Consider the following 24,015-nt stretch of genomic DNA (forward strand, 5'->3'; position numbering starts at 1 on the left):
AGAAACTGAAGCAGCATTGTAATATTGAATAAACTATTCCAGAGATATCCCAAGCAAAACATGACAAAAATTCAAAGCAACACCATTTTGAAATGCAGACAACACAACTGAAAGTGAACTAAAGACACATTTTAAAGTGACCAGTCAGAGCCTATCAATGACAACTGCAGGACACACACAAAGTATTCCCTAAGACTGCAAACACAGTCCAGCACTTTTCAAGTAAGGTGTGTTGCAAGTTATTAGCCTATTTAGCTGAATTACCACAGGAAAAAAAAAAAAAAAAAAAAACCCAAAACCAAACCAACAACCCAGATATATATCACGAGATATATACAACTGAAAAAATGCCTCATTTTCAGAAACACCAGGAAACTGAAAGCCCTGAACAAATCAACAGGAGCTGAAAGACTCAACAGCTGCAAAAACTAGGACCCCCACAACACTGTAAAGACAAAATAAGAGTACCTGCTCAATATCAATGAAAATGAAGCTACTGACCTTTTACTTTATTCAAAAGGAAATGTACAGCAAAATACTACACCGCTGAGTGAAAAAGGCCACTTAATACCACTTCCATTGGATGATCTTTCAACAGCTTCATAAGAACATGCATATTACTTTAAGCTAATTCTAAAGCATCTCTTGCCTCCCAAAAATGTATTACAGAAACAAAACAAATTTTTTTGCTATCTGAATCTTTAAAACAACAGAAGAATGTTGAAATGTTACACAAAGCAAATCATTTTCTTAAGAAACAGAGTGCCAGTGTCCTTCGCTCTTTCACTCTCTTGCTGGATTTGAGGGAACATGGAGGTACAAGGGGGAGAGACCAAGAGATTCATATAGGACTTGAAACAAAACTGTTTATCCCTCAGGATAAGGATAGGCAACCTATTCCAAAAATTGACTAACCTTTCAAGTAGAAAGGATATATTAATGTCTATCATAACTCTTTGTAGCTATCTTAAATAGCTTTCCTGCAATTTAGGCCAGTTGTTATTATTTGATCATGCATGGACCAGTGAACTGGCCTATTCCCATTTCTGTAAAAATTCTTTGTGTGCCTGTTCTCAGTTTTCCCATCTCCAAGTTATGCAACCAGACTTTATTCACTCTTGAACTGCATGAGCATTATCAGGGCTAAACTAAAGTTTGATTTGATTTCTCTTACAAACTACAATGTTGCTCACACACTGAAGATGCATACAATGTTTTGGTTTATTTTATACATTTATGAGTTTCGACATGGATGGCTGAAAAGAAGGAGCTGACCTCAAGTTTCCAGGACACAAAACTGAATTGTGTAGTAATCATGAGAGTAAAGTATTATTTACATAGCAGTACTACAAGCTCTAGGAGCTCCACAGATCATTAAGACCTTTGCTCTGCAAAGCCTATATCCGACTGAAAGATGTCCATGATTACAACAGTTATAAACTAATTCACATGTCTGCCTGTGCTTATTTTAAGCCATTCTTAGCATCTAAACCTGTTTAATATACACCTAGTTCCTGGGTTTAGATCTGTACAGAACTGTGAGACCTTTAAGAGCCTGGGAGAACTGAAAAAGAAATTTCTCAGACTTTTAGAAGGACTATTTACAGACAGTTCTAGCTGAGGGAGTGTCTCGTAGTGCACGCTACAAGATCGAAGAGAGATACTCAGGGACACTTCATGAATCATCTACTCCAACTAACCTTGAGTTCACCTACTTGTTAAATTTGGTAACATGTCCAGGGACACACCAAGCAGCAAACGACCTCCAATAGCCAAGTCCACCTCACAGCTGAACAATATGAACGTCAGTACGGAAAGGCAACAAGTGTTTCACATTAGCTTTGACCACAAAAAGGGCTTTTTAAAACACCTGGCGTCCTAACAACTACGGTGTGGGAGAGAAGCAGAGCCCTGCAGAGAAGTTCGGCCCTGGCCAGCTGCTGGTCCTCGCCCTTCGGCCACCGCTGCCGAGGGGGCCAACGGCGGAACTCGGCCGCACGTCAACTCTGCCCCACTGGGCACCGGTCCAGACGGCTGCAACAGAGGAGAGGCAAACGAGCCCTCAGCACTCCGGGACGGGCGCCGCGGGGAAACCCCAGCCTGCGGGGAGAGGGGGCGCGCGCTTCCCGCCCTACTGGCCGCCCCCCGCCCGCACTCACCGCCCGCCGCAGGCGCTGCGCCGCGACCGCACGCAACATGGTTCCACTACCCCGGCCCAGCGGCGCTCTCGCGAGAGGCGCGCCCCACCCCGCCGCGTCATTGGCCGAGAGCGGTGAGCCAATGGGCAGCGGCCGAGGGACGCGCGCGGCGGCGGTTGGGGCGGTTCGCGCAGGAGCGGGTCGTGGGCCGCGCGCGGTGGCACTGTTCGTTTTGGGGGCAGCACAGACCTGGGATCCTGGGTCAACAGCCAATCCCGGTACTGGTGGGGCGGAACCGCGCGGTGGAGCTTCGCACCACTACCGCTTGGCCCGCAGCTGCCACCTGGCCGCACAGTAAAACCACCGTGGCTATGAGAGGGCGCGTACCGCTCCAGCGGAGCACCTCGAGGAGAAATGGGCACCAGCCCATCCCGGTAGACGCCTGCCTTCCCGCCCAGATTGACCCGCCGCCAACACCAGCTGCCTTCTGCCTCTCTTTCCCTTCTGTCCCTGTACTGTTTCCGCAGAGTTCAAGCCCTTTAAAGAGAAGAAAACAGCAGGAAGTGGAGTAGGACGTGCAAATGCCTATGCTCCACACCAGACGCCATCCAAACCCGATAACGTCCCTTGCAAAGAAAATGCAAAACTTCGTTGACAGCTGTGGAGCCTGCAGAAGCCTGAGAGGCTGCAGCCAGTATGCGCAAACTCACAGCCCCAGCCTGTGGGACATGCTGTAGGCCTGGGCATGAGTTGCCAGATCTGCCCCATGATGTTAGCAAGAGTAAAGGAGGTAGCACAGGCATGTGGTGCACCGGGGAGGCCAGATGTCACAGTGCTTCCCAAACGTCATGAGACACACCAGTTGTCCAAACAGTCTGACAGCTTCAAAGACCAGTCCGGTAATGCCAGCCCAGGACAGCCTCTCCTTGCCAGGACAGATTAACAGTTGCCTCGTACACACCCACACACTTGGAGCACTGGAGAATAGCTCATTTCCTCTGAATAATTTATAGGTCTTTGCTATTATTATTTATTATTCCAATTTCTCAGAACCATGGCAAGGCATTTTGTGCCTACCCCTCCCACAGCACTAGGGTGCCCCAGGAGCTGGGCTGGGACTCGCTGTTTTTCTTCTGTACCTCTGGATTTTTTTTCCAGGTGGCAAGGAGAGGGATTTAAAAATCAACGAAGCAAAGTGACTCAGACCAAATTTACTGCTAAATTGTGTGCTGCAGTTCTCTGAAAACCTGGAGAAGCTGGCAGGAACCTCCACACTGGATGTTCCCGTCTGACTTCCCACCCTGGAAACCACTAGACAGCAAGCCATCTATGCAGTTTCTTCCTTTCCATCTTGAAGTGGTTTAGAGGTCAATAAACCAAACCCAACCAAACCCTGAGCAGTTATGGCCATTGAATTGTTCTTCCAAGAATAAGCAGTGATCTGCAGCATGTCAGTGATTCGTTCTGCATTTCTGAGGCACCCCAGAGAAAAGAAAATGCAAGCTGATCAAAAAGGCATTGCCACAGCCTTGGCACAGGATCACCTCTAGAATTTATTCTGCCACATCATTTTCACATCAGATGCCAAAAATACTACTGCTTTACAGCAAAGCTAACCAGGTCCAGCAATGCAAGTGGACAATTTATTTAGTTTCAAATCCCAAATGCCTCTATAAGGGAAGAAAAGCAGCTGTACCGCATATTCCAGCTTCCTGACCCTGGAGCAGTACCTAAGCTTCCCAAAACCCAAGGGAGGGCTGTAGAGGGAATACCTGAAGGAGGTGGCAAAGTGCTGAAGTCACAGGACCTCGGGATGGGTTTGAGAAGAGGATGAATAATTGAAGCAGCTCTTCACTGACAGTTGGAGAGGTGCTTAATGTGCAGCATAACTCTTTAAATATGAGAAGTTCTATAGTATATAGAAATCCCTGTATGCATCCTAGGAAATCTGACAAAAGGAGCAACAAAATCAAAATAAGGATACAAAATAAGAACATCATGGGGATCTTCAGTATTACCATTATGTCTTTTTAATTAAGAGGGGTTATTCATTAAAGGGTGGCACATAATTTCGTAATCCTATTTCAAGCCCCAAAACCAAACTTCCAAAGTGTACATCTCATGGGGATAAAATCTTTCATAAAAAGAAACAACATGTATGTACTGAAAAACCCAGAAGCACAAACCCAAACAAATCAATCTCATCTGAGTTTGTTTTGTAATTCCTCAGACCAAAGCAAAAGTGTGCTACTATAAAAATTGCCTCGTAGCTTAGAATAAATGGATCCTTTCACTATATATCTGGCTTAATAGCACACATCATATTTTCATGAGCGAAGTGACACTGCTACCCTTTAGGCTAGATTCAAGGTATGGTGTCACCAATCCAGAGACATAACAGGCTTTTTGTTACGTATGCTGTTTATAATTTTGATTCAAAACCTCTGCAACACTTCAGATGCACATAATCCTTATTGAAACTGGCTTGATGCGGATTACACTCTGAAGCACAAAGGAAGTCTTTATCACTTATGGCCAGTGTTTTAGGAGCTTATAACTGTAATCAGGTAGGGGTTATACCAGCATGATCCATATTAGCTGAACTGCGGCAAAAAGCTTTTTTCTGCTTTCCCACCTAGGACGTGACAATGACAACAATGGTAAATATGCTACAAGCAAGTGCCACTGATGGTTGTCTCACCATATACTGCAGGCAGAGGATAAGACTTTGTATTTGGAAAGAAAAATTAGTCATTAATTAGTGGAAGTAGATCCTTGTATGGTACATTGTTATCCAGGATTATTTCATTAGGATCTGCTGACCTAATTTCTGCATTGGAAAGAGAATTACATTTTTTCACTCTATTGGGAGGGGGAGGAAAGAAAAGCAATTTAAAAAAATAAAAAAAGAAGGAAATCAATAATGCAGATTGCTCAGGCTTTTTAAAATACAGTTGCAAACAAGAGCAGGTGTCTGTGTTGGTATCTCTACAAAAGCCAAATGCAACAAGAACCATTACAAATAGGTAATCATGTCTCCACTAGAATCGGATTTTGGTTCCCTTAAAATACATAATTCCTAATTAAAACATATGGAATCCAGCTAATACAGCCTCATGACTAAGGGTTTTAGCCAAGGACAGGAATTTTTTTTATTGCTGCTATGATGGTCCCCTCTGTCACGGGTCATCCTTAGCTTACTCCTTCAATCACCCTGGGGATAGCTGACTCAGATAAATTAAAAGAGCTTCATTTTGGAAGCTTCTCCAACACACAAAAGGATTCAGCTCCTAATCTGTCAAAATCCAATAACGTTAAAGCAACTGCAGCCTGCTTACAGCTCAGTGGGGCTCTCTGAGCTGATGGGCACGACCCACAGCTCAGCACCAGACGGGCAGCAGCAAGGAGGGACAGGACAAAAGCCCACCTCAGAAGACGTGGTAGAAGAGATCTCTGCTGCTGAAATATTTTATGCCCAAGCACTGCAAGCTCACACAATCTAAGTGTTTCAGGCACCCCCAGACGTTGTCCAGCCCTCCTGCACTCAACCCTTCCACATACCCACAAATATGGGACCCTCTCCACAGGGTCCTGCTCTCTGCTCTATATCCCCACTGTCTCAACATGTCTGACATTTGAGTTACTTTATAAGAAAACACCATCACAGGTGTGCTTAATGCCCTGTCCAGCTCATCTTATAACCACACACCTTAGTCAGTCTTTCACTAGGCATTTACAGCAAGCCCCCTGGAGGGGGAGAACACCAATAACAAGGACAGAGGAAGGTGCTTGCCCAAAGCCATCCCATAGCACAGACAGCCCTCCTACTGATACTGAGCCTACAAAGCAACCATGGGCAGGTATTTTCCCTTTCTTAGAAACTCCTCTCACCTGCTCATCATTTTTGTGCGCCAAGTAATAAAGGAGTCAGGGAGCAACAGCATATCACATTTGCTGCATATTCCTAGAGAACATGATCCCCAAAGGAGTTAAAGAAGCCCCTTCTGCTTAGGTCCCAGGCAATAAGGGGACTCTCATAACCTCCTGGAAGCAATGGTTCAGGTTACCTTGGAAGGCAGTTTGTCCTGCCCAGGTGTGGGGATGGTTTGTGTGGAGGACAGGGGAAGCGACACCCATGGGCAGAGCTCAGCTCCCCTCCAAGTGCAGACACCTGCGATGGGCATTTCGCAAGCTGCCGCCCTCCTCCGGCACACAGCTCGCCTTGTTGCTAATGGGAGATGCGTGTAAAATTCTCAGCTGGGTTATAGCAGCATTATTTTTTAAACAGGTAGCTGCTTTTTCTGCCTGTTATGCTGCTGGAGAAGAATCCAGATGCCACTGTATTCCCACTTGTGCCAGCCCAAGCCATTCCTGCAGAGGCAGGGACAGCCAATGTGCGAAATCGCTCAGGGGAGCAGCCTTTGCCATGCCTGCAAGCACTTTCAGGGAAAGTTGCTTTTTTTCCTTCAGTTTGAGCTCGGTAACACTTCAGCGCTAAGCACAGCAACTGCTATAGGCCTCTCTTTTCAGTGTTTTGGGACCTGCTTGATTGTTGATATTTTTATTGCAAAGCCTGTTGAAAGAGGGGCGCCTTCTGGTGAAGTTACTGGCAGCTTATGCCACCTGGTGACAAAGGCTATTGCAGCCCCTATTTTCCTCCCACAAAGTCTAAGGCACTGCAATTTACCCATTGCCTTTAATACCACCATAACGAGATCCAGTGGCTGGAGGCTGAACCTAAAATATACATTTAATGTGCCATTTCAGTGAAAGTATTTAACAAGCAGGATGGCTTTGCAGGGAGCAAGTCAGCCTCTCCCACACTGGCAGGCTACATCAAGACCAGATGAATCTCTGGGAGACATCACTGAGGTCAATCATAAATTAAGAGGCTCGCTGCAAGGGGGAAAAATAATAAGAATGGGTTCGGTTGCATGATGGTATGAGATGAGATGGGCCAACGAGTCCTTTCTGCACCCATGAACTTTCTGAATCCTTCTTACCCAGAGGGGGAAAAATGGCAAGGGCTCCCTTTGCCATTTTACCATGGCTGATTCTTAATCAATAGCAGGGCTGGCAGTAGCTCTTGTGCAATACCACTTTCCCCAGCACTGGGCCCTCTTCCCCTGCAATGCTCCCAACCCCTGCTGGTCTCAGAAGAATTGAGCCCAAAGCTCCACATAGCAATTCAAATGCATCACCAGACATTAGGCCACCGGGTTAACCACTGTTTAATTTCGTCACATTTGTTTGTGAGTTATGTACGTGCCTTTCTTTTGTCAACATCTCCTTTTAAAAAGGATATTGATTTTGTTTTCAAAGGCTCTTGAAAATAAAATGAATGACTACATTCTAAGAAAGAGTCATTTTCTCAACAGCTGTAAATAATTTATTGTTCGCAACCCACCCAGATCAAAAGATACTTCATCAACTGATGTGGCAAAATCTGGTGCAAGCTGCATTTCTATTATCTCAGATCCAATTAACCATTTGGAGCAGACTAAAACATAACTAGATCAATCCAGAATCAGATTAATATCCAATCCATAATCACATTAATCACAATCTGTCCATAATTAGCCATCAGATAATCCCATTGGACAGGAGGTGACATGCAGTATCCCATTATCTCATTAATTATCTATTTTCAGTATCAGACATTGTCCCCAAACACAAGGAAATGTTATTAAAGGAAAAATGGACCAGGAATTCTCCTTTTGCTGCGTTCTCCCCACTGAAGCCCCCAGTGGTTTGATACTAGAGTTTTACAACATTTCTTTGTTTTTCACATGTTCAGTTAGAACCAAGAGCTTTTTTTTTTTTTTTGAGAGAAGTCATCTTTTTAAATAAAATATTATCTTAGCAAGATGGATACATAAAACATTTGTTTCATGTGAGTGAGTTTATGAAAGAAAAGAAAACCCTTCATCAAAGGTTTTAATGGTAACATGATAACAATAGCTTTGCAATGCTAAATCTTATTGCAGATGGTTCCTGTCCTTTTTTGTAATGTAAGTGAAATTGTGTTCCATCTGTTTTAATTTTATAATGGACTTAATCCATGGCTGGCTCTGAAAGAATCAGCATTTACTGCCTTTGCAATCTGCTGCAAACAAACAAAAAAATTGACACCATTTCCCCTTTCTACAGGAAACTTGTATTTCTGTTTGGGAGCAAAAAACCAAAGAATACTCCATAGTGAGCAGGAAGTGCTGTCACCCACCTCACCCTGTGGCCAGACAGCCCCCACCAGCTCTTGCACTGAACCCAACTTGAATTGCCCCCCAATGTGACTGGAAACCCTTCACTGGGTGGAAGAGAGCAAGGAGTAATCAATCAGTGTGGTAGGAGACACTGCATTTAGTTTCAACTAGCTATTGCTTCCATCGGGTCCAAGTGACCCGAAAGCAGTTTTCCACAAGTCACTCCCAACCTGAATTATTCCATGATATTACAATGTGCTTTCCCTTACTCTCCCTTAAATGAACCAATATTAACCTGTTTGTAAAACTTGGTGGTACCAAGATGGTTTTATGCCTCTTGGCATTACCTATATAATTTTAAAGCATTTTGTACATCATCTAGAGGAGGTTCAGGGCTTTCAGCATATCCCTGCAAATTCTTTGGGGGGGTGGGGTGTTTCTAGTCATCTGCCCGTGCAGCACTGCCCACTGTGTTCCTACATGCCTGATCAGGAACTCAGGTGAGTCCCAGCATAGCTGCCTGCTGTCAGTGCATTGCTCTGTATGGGCACCGGTGTGCTCACAGCGCAGCTTTGAGCCTGTTTGGAAAAGTTCATCTGGCTCAGCTGTAACCTTTCCTGTCCCTGAGCTGGTGGGAGGTTTAGGAGACCAGAAAGGACCCTGGCCTCGAATGAGAAAAGAGTGATGCAACATGGAGCAGCCCTGCCAAGCTGCTGTATTCTTAGACGTGCCTCATTCTCCTATCACTCTGACATTTTATTTTTGCTTTATTGTTAACACATGCAGATACTGACTCATGCAGGACTAAGAGGAGTCTGGCTCAGACTGAAGTCACCCTTCTGTACCCCTTTTCCACCTATCCAGGACATGTTGCGTGGCCTCACACCCATGGCAGCAGTGTAGAGGTTCCCACTACCCATCCCACAGGGTCACCCCAGTTTGAAGTGCCAGACAAACTTTTCTAATGCCCTTTGTGTCGCTCACCTCCCAGCTTAACTCTGCCACTGGCAAAGGAACCATACTAATGGCATACGGTGGTTGGACCACAAACCCTGACAGCCACCCTGCCACTGTCACACAGGCAGGGGACACATGAGCTCACCCTGTCCTGAAGATGTCATTGCCACACGCACCTCTGCACCTTCACACATGCAGGGGCTGACAGAGATGCCAAAATCACCTGGTGGCACATGCTCCTGTTGAAGTGGGTACCCAAAACACCATCCTCCCCTCCTCAGCACTTGTGCAAACCTAAATGTTTGTTTTCAATATTGGGGGTCCTCAAAGGTATAGCAAGGGTTGTGGTCAGGCTGGGGAGTGTGTGTCAAAACAGTCAAACACTGGTGATCCAAATCACCCTCTCCCCCACCCCAGCTTCTGGGGTTGCATACCTATAGGGTACCAAACTCAAAAAAAAGAAGTGCTTTATCTGGAAAACCCATCCTGCCTCCCTCCTCTAAGCAAAGTAAGCACAGCCCTTCCTGAGCCAGAATGTAAAGTCTCCATGATCTTACTGTACAGTTGGTCTATGCCTGTCAAATTCCCTATATAAAATGAAAAAGGCAATTGCATGGAGGATAGGAACAGGACCGAAGCCTCAGGACAGCAGCAGTCTCAATTCCAGTTCAGCGTGCATAAGTTTTCATGGACTTTTAGAGCTACTTGTGCTGTTGTGCTGAGGTCTTTAGGAATTTTAAACTGAGTCAAAAATCACTGAAATGCTCTCCCTAGTTTTCTGCTAAAACACAAGAATTCTTAGAGACTGGGGAGAAAGAGGAAGGAAAAATTAATGGAAGGAATAAAAAGCAGTAGTAGAGGTTCAGCTGCAGGAATGGGATCAGGTGCACAAAGATACTGTAAAATAGTCTTTTCCCCCCCTCTAATTTCAACTTGTCACACATCTGCTGCCCACGACGGCCGCCCCGATGATGCCGGCAGTCCCGTTCAGGTCCGCGAAGCAGCCCTCCCGTGCGCGCCCCACGGCAGGGAATCGCTCCGCGGGCCCGTAGCCTTGAGCCGACATCTGTTGCCGAGCTCTCTTCCCGCCTGCCGGGGGAATGCGCCTCCGCGCAGCGCCGGGGACTGCCCTGCTGCGCCCTTCCGCAAGCACCTGCGCGAGACACGCCGAAACGCAGATAAAAGGGACGATGAAGTACAAGGCAAGAGAGGAAAGAACAAGAAAATGAAAATAAACGGAGGAAATAAGAAGAGAACTAAACCCCAAGGAAAATATGAGGGAGAACAGATTAAAAAGCTAGAATGAATCTCCGTCCTTCAGGCTGCGGTGCCGCCGTCCACTTCGCCTACGGGCCCGGGGAGATGGGTGCCGGGCACCGCGCGAGGCAATCAGCGTGTCCCGCGGTCGGCCGTGGCTGTCGGATGGGTCCCGCGGCCTCCCGGGGCGCCAGGGGCTGAGGTGCGCATCCACTGGACCCGCGGAGGAGCGTGTCCCGCGGCGCACAGGGTTGACCGCCCCGTCCGAGCCAGCGTCGGGCTGTGCCGAGCCGATCTCCCGCACCACTCCGCGCCCCGCCGCGCGCCCATTGTTCAGCATGGCCAATCCGCGGGCTCCCTCTCCGCGGCCGCCAATCGCCTCTGGGGGCCGCGCGGTGAGGTCAGCACCGCCCCCCCCGCCCCGCGGCCGGTGCGCGCTGACATCACGGCACGGCCCGGGGGGGCGGGTGCGGCCCCCGCCCCGCGCGGCCCCCGCCCCGCGCGGCGCGGGTAGTGGTGGAGCGGCGGCGCCGCATCCCGCATCGCGCATCGCGGCCGGTGCACAGGGGCCGCCCGCATGGTGGACATCCTTCTCCCGCGGCCGCTCCCGGGCGCCATGGGGGAGCCTTCCAAGAGTAAGTGCGCGCAGCGCTACCCAACGCGGGGCGGGCGCGGGACGCTGCGGGACGCTGCGGAGCCGAGATCCGGCCGCCGCTGCCGTCGGGCGGGCTGGAGGTCGCAGCGCCACGCCGGCCCGGACCCGCGGGCGCGGTGACAGTGCCGGGAAAGGCTGCGGTAACGCGGCGGACGCGGACGGCTGCAGGCTCAGCCCCTGGCATCGCCGGTGCCGCGATTCCCATTCGTGCCCAGGGCTCCCCGGCCCCGCTGGCTCCGTTTCTTACTGACTGGTTGTCCCTTTGGCTCTCCGCGCTGCTGATCAGTTTTCTTTCTGTTGTGTCCATTTTCACCCCTTCTTCCCTCTGCCTTTTTTCCCTTTCCGTCTCTCTTTTTCTGCCCGTGTTACCGTTTTTCTTTCTTTCTCTCTTTCTGTGTTTCGTTTTGTCCATCTTCGTTTAGATGCCTCTTTCCGGGTTTATTTTCTTTCTCTTCCCGTTTTTTTCTTTTTGTTTGGTTTTATATCTTTTTCTGTCTCTTTGATTTCTTGTTCTTAATGTTTTCATGTACCCATGTTCCCATTTTAACTGGCTCTTTTTGGTGTTTTTTTTCGTCGTTTTTGTTCTTGTTTTGTAATTTCATTTTAATTTCATTTTATTTCTTTCCGGTTTTCATCAACTTTTGTTTTCCTATTTCTGTGTTCCCGCTTTTATTTCTTTTTCCGACATTCTACTTTGATGTCTGTGTCCTGCATTTACTTTCCTAGATCAGCTTTGTTTGTTTTAATGATTTTTTGTTTCTGACTGTACTTATTTCTCTCGCATTTCTGTCCCTTAGTTTTCTCCATGATTCTGTCTTTATTTCTCTTTCTTCTTAGTTTGGAAAAGGAAAAAGAAAAAATAGTGGTTTGTTTGTTTGTTCGTTTGTTTGTTTGTTTTTATAATGTATATTAAAAATGTCTTTCCCTCGTTGCTGGGGTTTTTCTCTTGCTCATCGCTGCCCCTGACCGTGTCCCGCTCGCTCCCGGCAGGGCGGCCGGGGCTGGCCCTGTGCGCAGGCTGCGGGGGCCGCATCCAGGACCCCTTCTTGCTGCGGGTATCGCCGGACCTGGAGTGGCACGTCGCCTGTCTTAAGTGTGCCGAGTGCGGGCAGCCCCTGGACGAGACCTGCACATGCTTTCTTCGTGACGGCAAAGCCTACTGCAAGCGGGATTACAGCAGGTGACCCGAGTCCGCCCACACTCGTTAAAACCAAAACCAAAACCAAACCTGAAACAGCACAAAAGTCCCTGAAACCCCCCAATTTCCCCCAAACGAAAACCTGAGTCTCGGCTGCTGATCGCCCTCGCGGCGCCTCCCGACGGCGCGGCCGCGGGCCCTGACGGCGTGTCACGTCCCCGCAGGCTCTTCGGCATCAAGTGCGCCCAGTGCCGGGCAGCCTTCAGCAGCAGCGACCTGGTGATGCGCGCCCGCGATCACGTTTACCACCTGGAGTGCTTCCGCTGCGCCGCCTGCGGCCGCCAGCTCCTGCCTGGAGACCAGTTCTGCCTGCGGGAGCGCGACCTGCTCTGCCGCGCTGACCACGGGTCGCCCCACGACGGCACCGCCGCCCGTGGGCCGTGCAGCCCCTCGCTACCGCCGCCCACTAACGCCGCGCACCTCGCAGGTACCGGCTCCCCTCGGGGCGGGCAACGGGAGGACGGGGGGATAGCTGCGGAGGGAGGGCAGGCGACGGAGCTGACGGTGCGCGCCCTCCTCGCCCACAGCAGAACCGGTGCCCGGACGGCCGCCCGCCCCGCGGCCGCCGGCGCACAAGGCGGCAGAGAAGACCACCCGCGTGCGGACGGTGCTGAACGAAAAGCAGCTGCACACTCTGCGGACCTGCTACGCCGCGAACCCACGCCCCGACGCCCTAATGAAGGAGCAGTTGGTGGAGATGACGGGGCTCAGTCCCCGTGTCATCCGCGTCTGGTTCCAGAACAAGCGCTGCAAGGACAAGAAGAAGTCCATCCTCATGAAACAGCTTCAGCAGCAGCAGCACAGCGACAAGACGGTGAGCACCCGCCCGCCTCTCCAGGGAGGGAGTTGGGTGGGAGGGTGTCCCGGGCTGGCGGGATCGAGCAGCAGCCACGCTGAAGCTCCATGTGCTTCCCGCAGAGCCTGCAGGGCCTCACCGGGACTCCACTGGTGGCCGGCAGCCCCATCCGCCACGAGAGCGCCGTACAGGGCAGCGCTGTGGAGGTCCAGACCTACCAACCACCCTGGAAGGCACTCAGCGAGTTCGCCCTGCAGAGTGACCTGGAGCAGCCCGCCGCTTTCCAGCAGCTGGTGAGCCGCACCGCGTCGGATCGGGCCGTCCCGTCGGGCCAAGGGGGGCGGGAAGGCTCTGGCCAGCTGGGCCTGGGCTCTGCGGGACGGGGACGGGGCGGGAAGTACCGTGCTGGACCCTCACCGCCGCTGCTCCCCCAGGTCTCCTTCTCCGAGTCTGGCTCCTTGGGCACCTCCTCCGGCAGCGACGTGACCTCGCTGTCCTCCCAGCTTCCCGACACCCCCAACAGCATGGTGCCCAGCCCGGCCGAGACGTGAAGTGGCCCGACCACCCGCCGCCGCGGGACTTCCGCATGCCTGCGCTCCCTGCATGAGACACCCGGCCCCGGGCCGCTCCCAGAGCGCCGGACTAACGCCTTTGTTTTTTAATTATTCTTATTTAAAAACAAACAAAAATTATGTTGCTGACGGCCAAAAAAGCACCGGGATCCTCGCTGCCTTGACCAGACCGGAGAGAGAGCCCCTGCCCTGATTATTTCGTTATTTTGGGTTTTCCGCCCTGCGGATTTCGATGTTTCTTTTCCCCAAAGAAACGCGGATTTGCCGGCTGGAGTCCGGCGCGGTGACAGGTTGCCTCGCCCGCCGCTTGCGCCGCGGACAGCTTTTCTTCCCATTTTGGAAGGGAAAAGACAAAAAGAAATAATAATAACAAAAGGAGGAGAGATTCCTCCGGCGCGCGCGCCTTTCCGTAGCCGCGGAGCCGGACTGACCCTCCCTCCGCGAAGCCGCGCCGTCCAGCCTCATCTCACGCTGATGCCTCTCCCGGGCCGCGGCGCCCGGCCCCGCAAGATCGCTGGAAACATGGGACACGGAAACGAGACTTTTTTTAACGGGAAAAGCAGTACTAATGTTAAGTTATCAATGGACGGAGGACGGATTGTTTGAGCCTTTAACGAACAAAAGTAAGTTATTGTTATTTATTGTCAGAGTCAGCGGTTGAATAGTGGGATTAAATATTTTGGACTTAATAAAAAAAAAAAAAAGAGGAAAGGCTTGAAACGAAACAAACAAACAAACAAACAAACAAAAAACAAACAACAAACCAAAACAGAAGAGGGCGGGAGGGACAAATCGTCTGTGGAATCGCGCTGCGGGCAGGATCGGGGCGCGGGTCGGGATGGGCACAACCCCAGCTTTGCCGGCACGGCCTGCCCATAACGCGCTAATCGGCTTTCCCGACCGGGGACGGTTATTTATAGCCGGGGAGGCGGAGCGCAGGTTTCCCTTTCGGAGCAGCCCCTGGGGCCGGCCGGGTCGTGCCCGCACCTGCCGTGGTACGGGGCCGCCTTGCCTCCTCTCTGGGGGCCACGGAGGCTCCCCTGGGGCGGCGGCGCAGCGTGTATTCATCCCCCAGTCTAGACTCAGGCGGCGGCTCCTTATCTGTTTTTGGCATCACCTGGGAGCGCGGCAGGGGCTGCCTCGGCTCCCGCTCCCTCCCCGTTACCCGAACGGGAACGCGCTCCCGGCGGGATCGCAGGTTCGAGCAACCTTAAACCACAGCGAGCGGCCCCCGCGTCCCTCCCCCCAGGCAATCGCTCCCGCACCCTCAGGAAGCGCGAAGGGGGGAGAACTGGGCCCTACCGGAGGCCCCCCCGAGCTGCAAGGTGGGCAGAGCGGCGCCCTGGTGGGGTACAACTCCATCACTTCCGAGGGGCTGAGGAAGCGGGTGTGCAGAGACCTGGCACCCGCGGGAGAGCCGGCCAGCACGGCGACCCGCAGTTGCCGTCGGGGTGAACGGCGCAGGCCGGGTTCCCGGAAACGAGCCGTCGAGAGCGGCGAAGAGGTCGCCTCAGCCAGGGACTCCTGCTGCCGCCGGGGCAGGCCGCCCCCCTGGCTCGGGGACAGGTGGGAAGGGGGTTTCCCACTCGCTCCCAACCCCGCCGCGGGGCCCCCTCAGTTACCTGGCTCCTGTCGGGTCGGGTTTCAGCTCTCCGCGCTCTCCCAGGCTTAGACTAAAGTATGCGGCTTCCGTTACCTGGCAGCGAGGCCGCCCGGGCCGTGAAATTGCCTCCGAGGCGGCGGCCACGGCACCCAAATCCATGCGCAAGCCCCGATCCCGCCTCAGGCCGCGGCCTCGCCTCAGGCCGCGCGGCCGGCCAGCCGGGTGGATCGGGATTGCCGTCACCGGCTCAGGTGCGAGCCGGGCCTGGCTGCTGGCCCCGGCTCATGGGGCCGCGAAGAGGGGACAGGGACGGCCGTGGTGCCCGTGAGCCGCCAGCGGCCCGGGCTCGGCGCGGTCCTGCCGGCCGTTCCCTGAGGGAGCGCCGAGCCGTCCCCGCGCCCCCTCAGAGCCGCCTCGCGCGCGGGCCGAGCCGGCGCGGGAAATAAACCGGGACGAGACACGCGCCGGTTCTGCCTTTTAATGCGGCTTCATCGAGCCTTCACCAGTAGGAGAACAGCAGGAGGTTTAAACAAGTGTTATTAAAGTCTTATCAAAACGTTAAAAACGTGTGTGGTTTTAAAAAAATTCAATTATTGTGTGATTTAGCCGAAATCGCCCCAAAATTGTAAGTGAATTTTCCTTCAGGCCAAACGGGACAAATTCTTTCACCTTGTCATTAACTGGAAATACAGCTTAGGAGTATTTTTTGTTTTTCTCTTGGAGCCTCATGTTGCTTAAGGTAGTTCCAACACACCAACATTTGTAATGCAGAAGTCATACTACAGACAGAATAAGTTAATTTATTACAAGATATATAGAACATTCTCCATTTGCAATCTTACTTAAGCAGTTCTGCAGTGCAAGTACCACCACATCTCTGGGAACAAAACACCCAAGTCATGACACAGGATAAGTGAAAGAAATCAACTCAAATTACCAAAATTACAAAACATAACTTGAAAGTATCTACAGTACTTAGGATATAAATAGTGCAAATTATATATCTACAGCATAAGTATTTAGAGTATCAAAAACTGCTGGGAACAGCCTCTTAAGGTAGTCAGCAGGAACTGGTCAGCGTGACGATGTTAGGGATTTAAAAAACAAATACAACACTTATTTTTTCAAGAAGAACTGTCGAGCTTCTTCCCAGGACTGGCGGGGGAATCTGTTGGACAGCTCAAGAAAGTCTTGAGAACTGAAAATTTTTTCTGTTGAAGACAGAACATAAAATTACCAAGTTATTTCCTCTTAAGGTGGTAATAAAACAAGAATAATGAGCATGCAGACAATTCAAGCCAATTCAAGATACTCCGCTCTCCCCACCAGGAACTTCCCAAATCATGGGGTAACACTTCTGTGGAGCTCTGAACATCAAGGTTTGGCTTTAAAAATGGACGCTGAGGGCTCTGGTGAGCAAAGGCTTAGAACTTTTGGATCAGGCTCTCTGCTTCATGCATTTGGAACATTATAAATCTTTACACATTTTATCTTCTTGGACCCATCCCGGGACCAATTCCACCTCATTCAAATTTGTGCAGCTTCACGATCTGCTCCGCTTAGCAGCTTCTTTTTCCACAAAAGGCCGTGGAGGAGTTTTGGTCCCTGATTCCCCCAAAGCTCACAGCATGATTACAAATACAGCTTTTACTCCTATGAGTATTGCTGGCGACATGAAGAGGACTACACATGCATGTGCCGGTTCATGGGCTCCCACCCTTAGAGCAGCGTCTTGCTGCACCTAACAATGAAGTCTGCCCTTTCAAGTTTCATTCTGAGCAGCGTTATTGTTCCCATGTGGTTTTTCAGGGACACCATCCTTCACATCTGAGTGGTATGAAAATAAAATTAAAATAATCCTGCTTATACTGTCAATTGAGTCAGCTTTTTTTAAAGTGGGGAATGTTTAGAAATCACACTCACATGTCACCACATAGTCATCTTTGTTTAAAAGTTCATCCAGTTTGCATTGTGAAAACAGAAAGCAGTTTTCCACTTGGACTTTATATGTTTCTTGAGCAGATTCTCATGCAAACACAATCCTGGAAAGTCTGTGTTGCAGACACTGCACATGGCTGACTCAGACTAAGAGGTATAATGTTGACAGTAAAAATATTCATAATTTCTTATGTTAAAATTTATTTTTAAACACAAAGCTTATGTTTGAGACCTAGAAATGCTCACGTTCTGCCAAATGTTCAGCAAAATGGTGGTGGATTTCTGCTAGCTACGAGGGAGAAAAGATTGCCCAAACAAAGTACTTTTTGCAAAATATGGGTGACTCAGGACCAGATTCCCATCAACGTGCTTGAATTTCAGATGTGTTTAACAACAGCCATCTCGGCTGAGAATCTTTCACGTTTAGCCTAAAGAGTTTAACTACATTTTGCACAGCATTTACAACAAACAAGGCTTCAGCAACCTGACAAACTTTATGGGATAATTACAGGACAGTATTTTACTAATTTTTGTCTCCCTGGGTGTATTTTCATGGCTGTGTGCCTTCTCTGCAACCTGAAACTTTTGAAGGTAGCCTTTGTGACAGCTAATTAAATATGTGCACATACAGTATCACATTTTAAGACATGATACCACATAGCATTTAATAAAGATTAACAGTCTGAATTCCTGACACAGTGAGCAGCAGCCTGGAACACATGTACAATAAGAACGAAAGCTAGGGAGCCTCTCCCCAAACTGTAAATCCATGGTGCAATTTACTGTATTCCTTTCATGCTGATGCAAATTCCAAATGTTTAAATCACAGTAAAATATAATGCCTATACATTTTGTTACTCAATTGCTACTCTGTTAAATGTGACTGGAGACGTACCCCTCTGCTGAGAGAACTGATTATCCATTTGGCCTGAACTCTGTGCAAAATCCTAGGCAGGGAAAAAAACAAAACAAAAGAATCAGCATCAGGTTTTCAGATCTGTTATCTGAAGAATTATACCAACACTTTTAAGTCTCCATGGTCACTCAAAAATGCTTTATGAAATCTGTAAATTAACAAACTCTGAATTGTTTGCTACATATCATAACAGAATACTGCCAGCAGCTGAATTCTGTAACATATAGTGGATTTTGTACCTTTATTCATACCTTATCTGGAAGGAAAAAGTATTTGAATAGACAACAGGAAGAACAAGATTTCAACATCTTCCTAGGAAATAGTTATTATCATTGCCTTTAATTTAAGAGAACATTTACTATGGCTGTGTTTCTCTAAAACAAATGGAGGTTTAGGTTTATGCTCCTGACTCCAAATATCCACTTGTGTAATTCTTGAATCAGCCCAATTTCATCGGCTGTGCTTTCCAGTGACCCAGGGAGCCTGAGATCCTGTTATTTCCTGAGAGCTTGTGAAGCTCTCCCAGGGAGGTGCTGAGCTCTGGCCACAGTGGCAGCCGGCTGCGTAACCAGCTGCGGTGCGTGCCCAACACGCTGCGTGATCCCCGCTGCTATCTGACAGGATGCTGCACCCCCTGGAGTCAGGAGGGACACCCACATCCTGCAGAACAATGCAGGATTATGCAAGTCAGCTGCCCCAGTACTGAGAGGGCTGTTAGGATCCTGTCTCTTGTTCGAGCACTCAGTGAGCACAGACAGCATGGTTTGACATGAGATACAGTTTAGCAAATCATGGATATTCCTAAATGGGTGGTTTGGTTTTTTTTTAAAATTATTATTATTATTATTTCAGCACATCTAGAAACAGAAGTAACACAAATAACAAGGATGATGCAAATTTCAGATGATAGAAATGAATCTGGTGGTAGGGAGGTATAATGTGCGTCATTGTAAAATCCATCACTTTCCTTTGATTTACACTGCACACATCTAACACACTGTATTTAAGTGTTATATTTGTACACACCACAAAACTTTTACGTAAACAGGACTTCTTTTTGCATTCCCTGGTATAGGAAAAACCGTTTTTTCTAGTCACGGGGCAACATTTTAGTCTTTCCCAAATCTTCTGCTGAAACAAATGAGAGATTTGCTTGACAACCAGCAGCGAGCTGAAAAAGAAGTAGAGGCAAACCTCGTCTGTGTGTGTGGGTACCTGAGCACATTCTGGTTCCCTTCAGAATTGGTCTGTGCATGTGCAACATTTGAAAATGCTGAGTTTAAAATGGGTAAAATACTAAAGTTTTAGTGAAGTCAGTAAATATGGGACATTTTACAGTGCACAAGGATCTTCCACATTTTTATGTAACACCTTTTTTTTAAAGGCCTGCAAGAATAGTATGTGGACTAGGAACCTGAAATACAATCTAATTGGAAATCAAATTAATAATATCCACCCTTGTAAATATACTTACACTTTGCCATAACTGCTAAGGATTTAAATGCTTCTCTCTCTCATAGCACAGAAATCAAAATAAATAACCTTAAGTATTCATATAGGGAACATTCTGCTCCACTTTCGCATTTTTTTTAGCTGAAAAAACAAACTTAACTTGCTGCATTTACTTGTCACAATTAAATTATCTTTTGCCACTGCAACTTTAACACCAAAATCTGTAGTTTCACTATAAGAAAGCTGAACTAAAAGGTGAATTACTGCTTTATATTTAACCAGAAGTTCATTACTATACAGCAAATTCTTTTAACACTATGTTGCAAACTTTTTTTTTGAACTGCAATGCAATTATTTTTACTATTAAAAAGATAAGAAGTAGTTGCACTCAGAATTTTGATGTTATGTGAAGACCTTTAGTGAGCATTTAATTCTTGTGCCTTCTCTCCCAGATCTGCGCAGCCTAACACTTGGACTCGCTGTAAAGCATTAGGAAAAAGAGTTTGACTAACATTTCTGTATCAACAACAGGAACTTTCAGGTAACCGATACAGAGTTACTACAGTCCTAAACACATACTGTTTTTTAATAGTACAGCGTTTACAAAACCTGCATTTATTTATTGGCAACAGCCAATGAAGTGTACGGGAAACATAAGGCATGCACAAAATCTGATATATATAAAGCACAGCATATACATTTAAACAAAGGGAACAAAAATGCTGTAAATCCTTATTCGAAACAGTATCCATAATGATCTCAGCGGCTGATTGTTGAAAATAAAGATTTCAAGATTAGACTTGGTAATGTATGCCCTGTATATTTTCTGCAAAAAAAAATTATACACTTCCGTCCAGTTCTCTGTAAATCTCCTGTACACAGTATACAATTGTACATTTCTCTGTAAACACATTAATATGCCCATTTCAGATGTGCTCTATGTGCCCTAGTCTTGAAAAAATAAATATTTTAAGAATTGTCCTCTAACAGCAGGATCTACATCAAATCTTCCCAGCACATCCAATAACTTTTCTAATGAAAACAGGATTCTGCACGTGATAGCGAGAACCTGAACTACTCAGTAACCTTTCAGCGTTATAAGCTGCCTCAAGTACAGGCATAATCTGCGGTTTCAAAAGAGCTGCAGAGAATCTTAAGGTACTTCAATGCTGTTTACTTGATTAAGTTATATCAAATGATTTCCATATACACAGCAAAAGCAAGAAAAACTGTTGCAGCTACCCTGCACACTTGCTGTTACGTTACTGCAATAACTACCTGGATGAACGTGGCAAGCAAAACAGAGCTCATCTCCTGTTCCAGGATGATCTTGTTCTGAGGGTTATTGTAACAAGCAGCTATTAGCGAAGGGAAGAGCACTTTGATTAAACGAGGATCACTGAAATACTGGAAAGGCAGCTGGCATAGTTTCTGCAGCACTGTGGGGTGGCGGCCAGATTGTACAATGATCTGAAAATACAAACGTAACAACATTAAAACACGTGATCTGTCTCTTCTTCTCTTCCTGCTAACCACCAAGGGTGCTGAAGTCATGCTAAAAAAATGAGCGTGGCCAATAAGTAAATACTAAAAATAAACCCTTCCATTTTGCTGTGCAAGTATTACTTTTTATTGCAGATAAATAAAGCTAAGGCTGTGAAACTTCTTTTTCCTGTACAATCCAAAAAGGCAGAGAAGGGGATTAATCTGCAGATTACAATAACACAGATAATTTTAGATCTTAACTCACAGAATTACAGTCAAGGGACTATTGTAAGTTAGAGCTACAAAACAAACAACCCCAGCCCCTGCCATTTAAATACAGTAAGCATGTGGGGAGCAAAAACTCAAGAAAACAATCCCCAGGACTGTAAAAACTCTGCTGAAGCTCAATCAGCCTTTACTAGAGATCTCTCTGGCAATTGGAGAGGACCCTGTTTCACCATAGATGTCTGCCACGCGCTCTCAGGCACCAAAAAGAAAAGGCGATTGTAAGCCATGCAGCAAGGAGTTTCAGTAAGTAAAGACTCAGAAAGATCCTCCCATCTGTATTTCTTATCTCGGTTTCTATCAGTGCCATTGACTCTAAAAGGAGAATTGTTTAGATAAATGGGACTGTTGTCATGAAGCAGGCTAAGTTTACAACTGTGTACATCTGAAGAAGTAAGGCGATGCTATTACTGGTCTCCTGCAAAGGAACCTTTCCAACTTAGTCGATATTCTTATAAAGTCTTTGTGATAAACTAAAAAATGCCAAAATCAGATCTGTTCCAAGTAAGCTTGATTAGACAATTATAATATGAAAGAGCTGTTTGACCCAAAGTTGGCTTTTTGGCATAGGAGGAAGCTCCTATAAGGTTAGAACACTGTAAAATGGAGGGTCACGACTGTAAATTGTACTTGGAAAAACACCATTTTACAGGTACACACCCAGACAAGACTGCATTCAAATTAAAACCAGAAGGACAGAAAGAAGCAGTTGAGACCACAGGAACATAAATTACAGGGATTTACAAGTTTTCAAAGTACTTTTAACAATACCTTCAGAGCAAACTCTCAGTTGATAAAACAAGAGCAACAAAGTAATAGTTTGCATTTTTTTTAGTTCACCAGCCAAAAAGGCATTGAAACCCTTTTAAAATACCAGTAGAAATGTCTCCATGCCCTTAAAGATAGGAGGAATTTTTAAAAGATGGCCAAATACGTGACAATTCAGCATGCATTCAGACACTGTCTTGAGGAAAATATCACTGAAGTATTTGGATGATTCTAAACTTAACTGTTGGTTCCCACCCACTAAGTAAGGAGCTGCCTTTCCAGTGTGGGATTACTGTGTGAATTTTAAATTAAGCAGAGTGGTTATTATATAAATAAATCCATGGGGGTTTATGGGAAATGTTACAATCAGGAAAGTGCTTAAAATCAATTGTAACCATACTAAAAGAACTGCAATTGCTATTTCTGATCAAGGGCAGAACAACACATCCCTTAACTTCTTTTTACTGGCCACTGTACACTTGGTGAACAGGCAGAGGGAAAAAACAAGTTTTGGTGAGTTTTTCATTGCACACTTCACTTCCTTTACCTGCTCTAACAATGCCACGGACAATTACAGAACTCTTGCCAAACTAATAGTGCTGATAATCAAATGGCTTCCATGGAATTATGATTTTTTTTCTTTTATTTTCAACATTTTTAGTACTATGATACTGACATTTAAGACAGGGAAGTGTATATGTAAGGGCTGTTAGTTATTTTAATCTGGTATTTATCACATGTGGAATCAATTTGATGATTTCAGCTCATTGTACTAATGCAGCTACTAAACCTGATACACCTACATTATGTACTCTGAAAAAGAAGTCATGAGTCACCTCTTACTGGGGAAAAAACCCAAACAAATAAACCTCTATCAGAGCATGTATTCCTTGTTTCACTGTCAGCGGGTGGAGCAAGTGAAGTCCAGTACTTGACCTAACAGATGAACAATGAAAAAATGGAAGCCTTGCCTATGACTTCTTTATGGTGAAAAAAGGCTCATCTTTATTTTATTTTTATTTTGTTTTAAATCCTTCCCTGCCCCCCCCCTTAAACACTGACTTGGCTTAATGATTCTAGCAAGGTTTCCAGGCTTGGAGTATTTATCTAAAAAAAATGCTCTAATACAAGGTAAAACTCCTTAATGAAATGCAGTGCAGGAAGCTTGCTTTTCCTCCTGCCACATACTGGAGTCCCAACACATTTACCTAGAGTTAGCTTTTCTTGTTGCCTTCTCTCTAGTCTGAAAGTCAGATATGCCTGTCAAATGTAACAAGATCCTAATTAAATCACCACATTTCTGTACAGCCAAATATTTAAGCACCTACTTAACTTCACATATATGCATTGGTGCCATTAATATTTGCTTGTGGTTTTCTTTTTCTGAATGAGAACTATCAAATTAATACAAGCTCCTTTTTCATGTTATCCAGAACAGCCAATTGACATTAAAGTTTTCTTTATTTCTTAAAAAATGTTGCTTACTTCCAACATTTATAGATATTCATAGAACTTCATTGGTTTTGCTCATCCTTAACCTAAATAAATTCCAAAGAAACTGCAACTGCTTAGCTCAATTTATTTTAGCTGCAACACAGTGAATGTTAGAATAACCCTACCCAAACTTAAGCATAGGTAAGAGACACAGCAAGCGTGTTTCTGAAATGCTACTTCATGATGAATTAATGAAGTTTGTCTCTGTGCTACCAGTCAGACTCAAGACCCTGATTAATCTCTGAGGTGAGGCCCCTCTTACAGAATATGGTGGTACGATTCAGGGTTACAAGCCAAC

General features: G+C 46.9%; 3 protein-coding genes across 5 annotated transcripts in view; 1 reads left to right on the forward strand and 2 right to left on the reverse strand.

Moving 5' to 3' along the window:
- ETFA (electron transfer flavoprotein subunit alpha) overlaps nucleotides 1-2,247 on the reverse strand; it is a 32,554-nt gene extending 30,307 nt beyond the window's left edge. The window contains exon 1 of the mRNA XM_054168917.1: nucleotides 2,160-2,247. Coding sequence (XP_054024892.1) covers nucleotides 2,160-2,198 — 39 coding nt within the window. The 5' untranslated portion in view covers nucleotides 2,199-2,247. The remainder of the gene's footprint in view (nucleotides 1-2,159) is intronic.
- Nucleotides 2,248-11,031: 8,784 nt separating this feature from the next.
- Nucleotides 11,032-14,451, forward strand: ISL2 (ISL LIM homeobox 2). Of its 2 annotated transcripts, none has more exons than XM_054169010.1 (6): nucleotides 11,032-11,190; nucleotides 12,201-12,390; nucleotides 12,573-12,835; nucleotides 12,936-13,222; nucleotides 13,327-13,521; nucleotides 13,639-14,451. In XM_054169010.1, exons 1-6 carry the CDS (start codon nucleotides 11,133-11,135, stop codon nucleotides 13,753-13,755), a joined length of 1,110 nt encoding a protein of 369 aa, XP_054024985.1. In that variant the 5' UTR covers nucleotides 11,032-11,132; the 3' UTR covers nucleotides 13,756-14,451. The 2 variants fall into 2 exon arrangements, with proteins under 2 accessions (XP_054024985.1, XP_054024984.1); XM_054169009.1 differs by having other exon boundaries at nucleotides 12,939-13,222; nucleotides 13,327-13,497.
- A 1,532-nt stretch (nucleotides 14,452-15,983) lies between these two features.
- SCAPER (S-phase cyclin A associated protein in the ER) overlaps nucleotides 15,984-24,015 on the reverse strand; it is a 148,088-nt gene continuing 140,056 nt past the window's right edge. For both annotated transcript variants that reach the window (XM_054169067.1, XM_054169068.1), the window contains exons 30-32: nucleotides 20,964-21,155; nucleotides 18,213-18,264; nucleotides 15,984-16,590 (exon numbers count right to left, since the gene is read on the reverse strand). In XM_054169067.1, the coding sequence (XP_054025042.1) occupies nucleotides 16,496-16,590; nucleotides 18,213-18,264; nucleotides 20,964-21,155 (339 nt within the window). In that variant the 3' untranslated portion in view covers nucleotides 15,984-16,495. The remainder of the gene's footprint in view (nucleotides 16,591-18,212; nucleotides 18,265-20,963; nucleotides 21,156-24,015) is intronic.

This window comes from Dryobates pubescens, chromosome 17 (assembly GCF_014839835.1).
Source record: "Dryobates pubescens isolate bDryPub1 chromosome 17, bDryPub1.pri, whole genome shotgun sequence".
NCBI lineage: Eukaryota > Metazoa > Chordata > Aves > Piciformes > Picidae > Dryobates > Dryobates pubescens.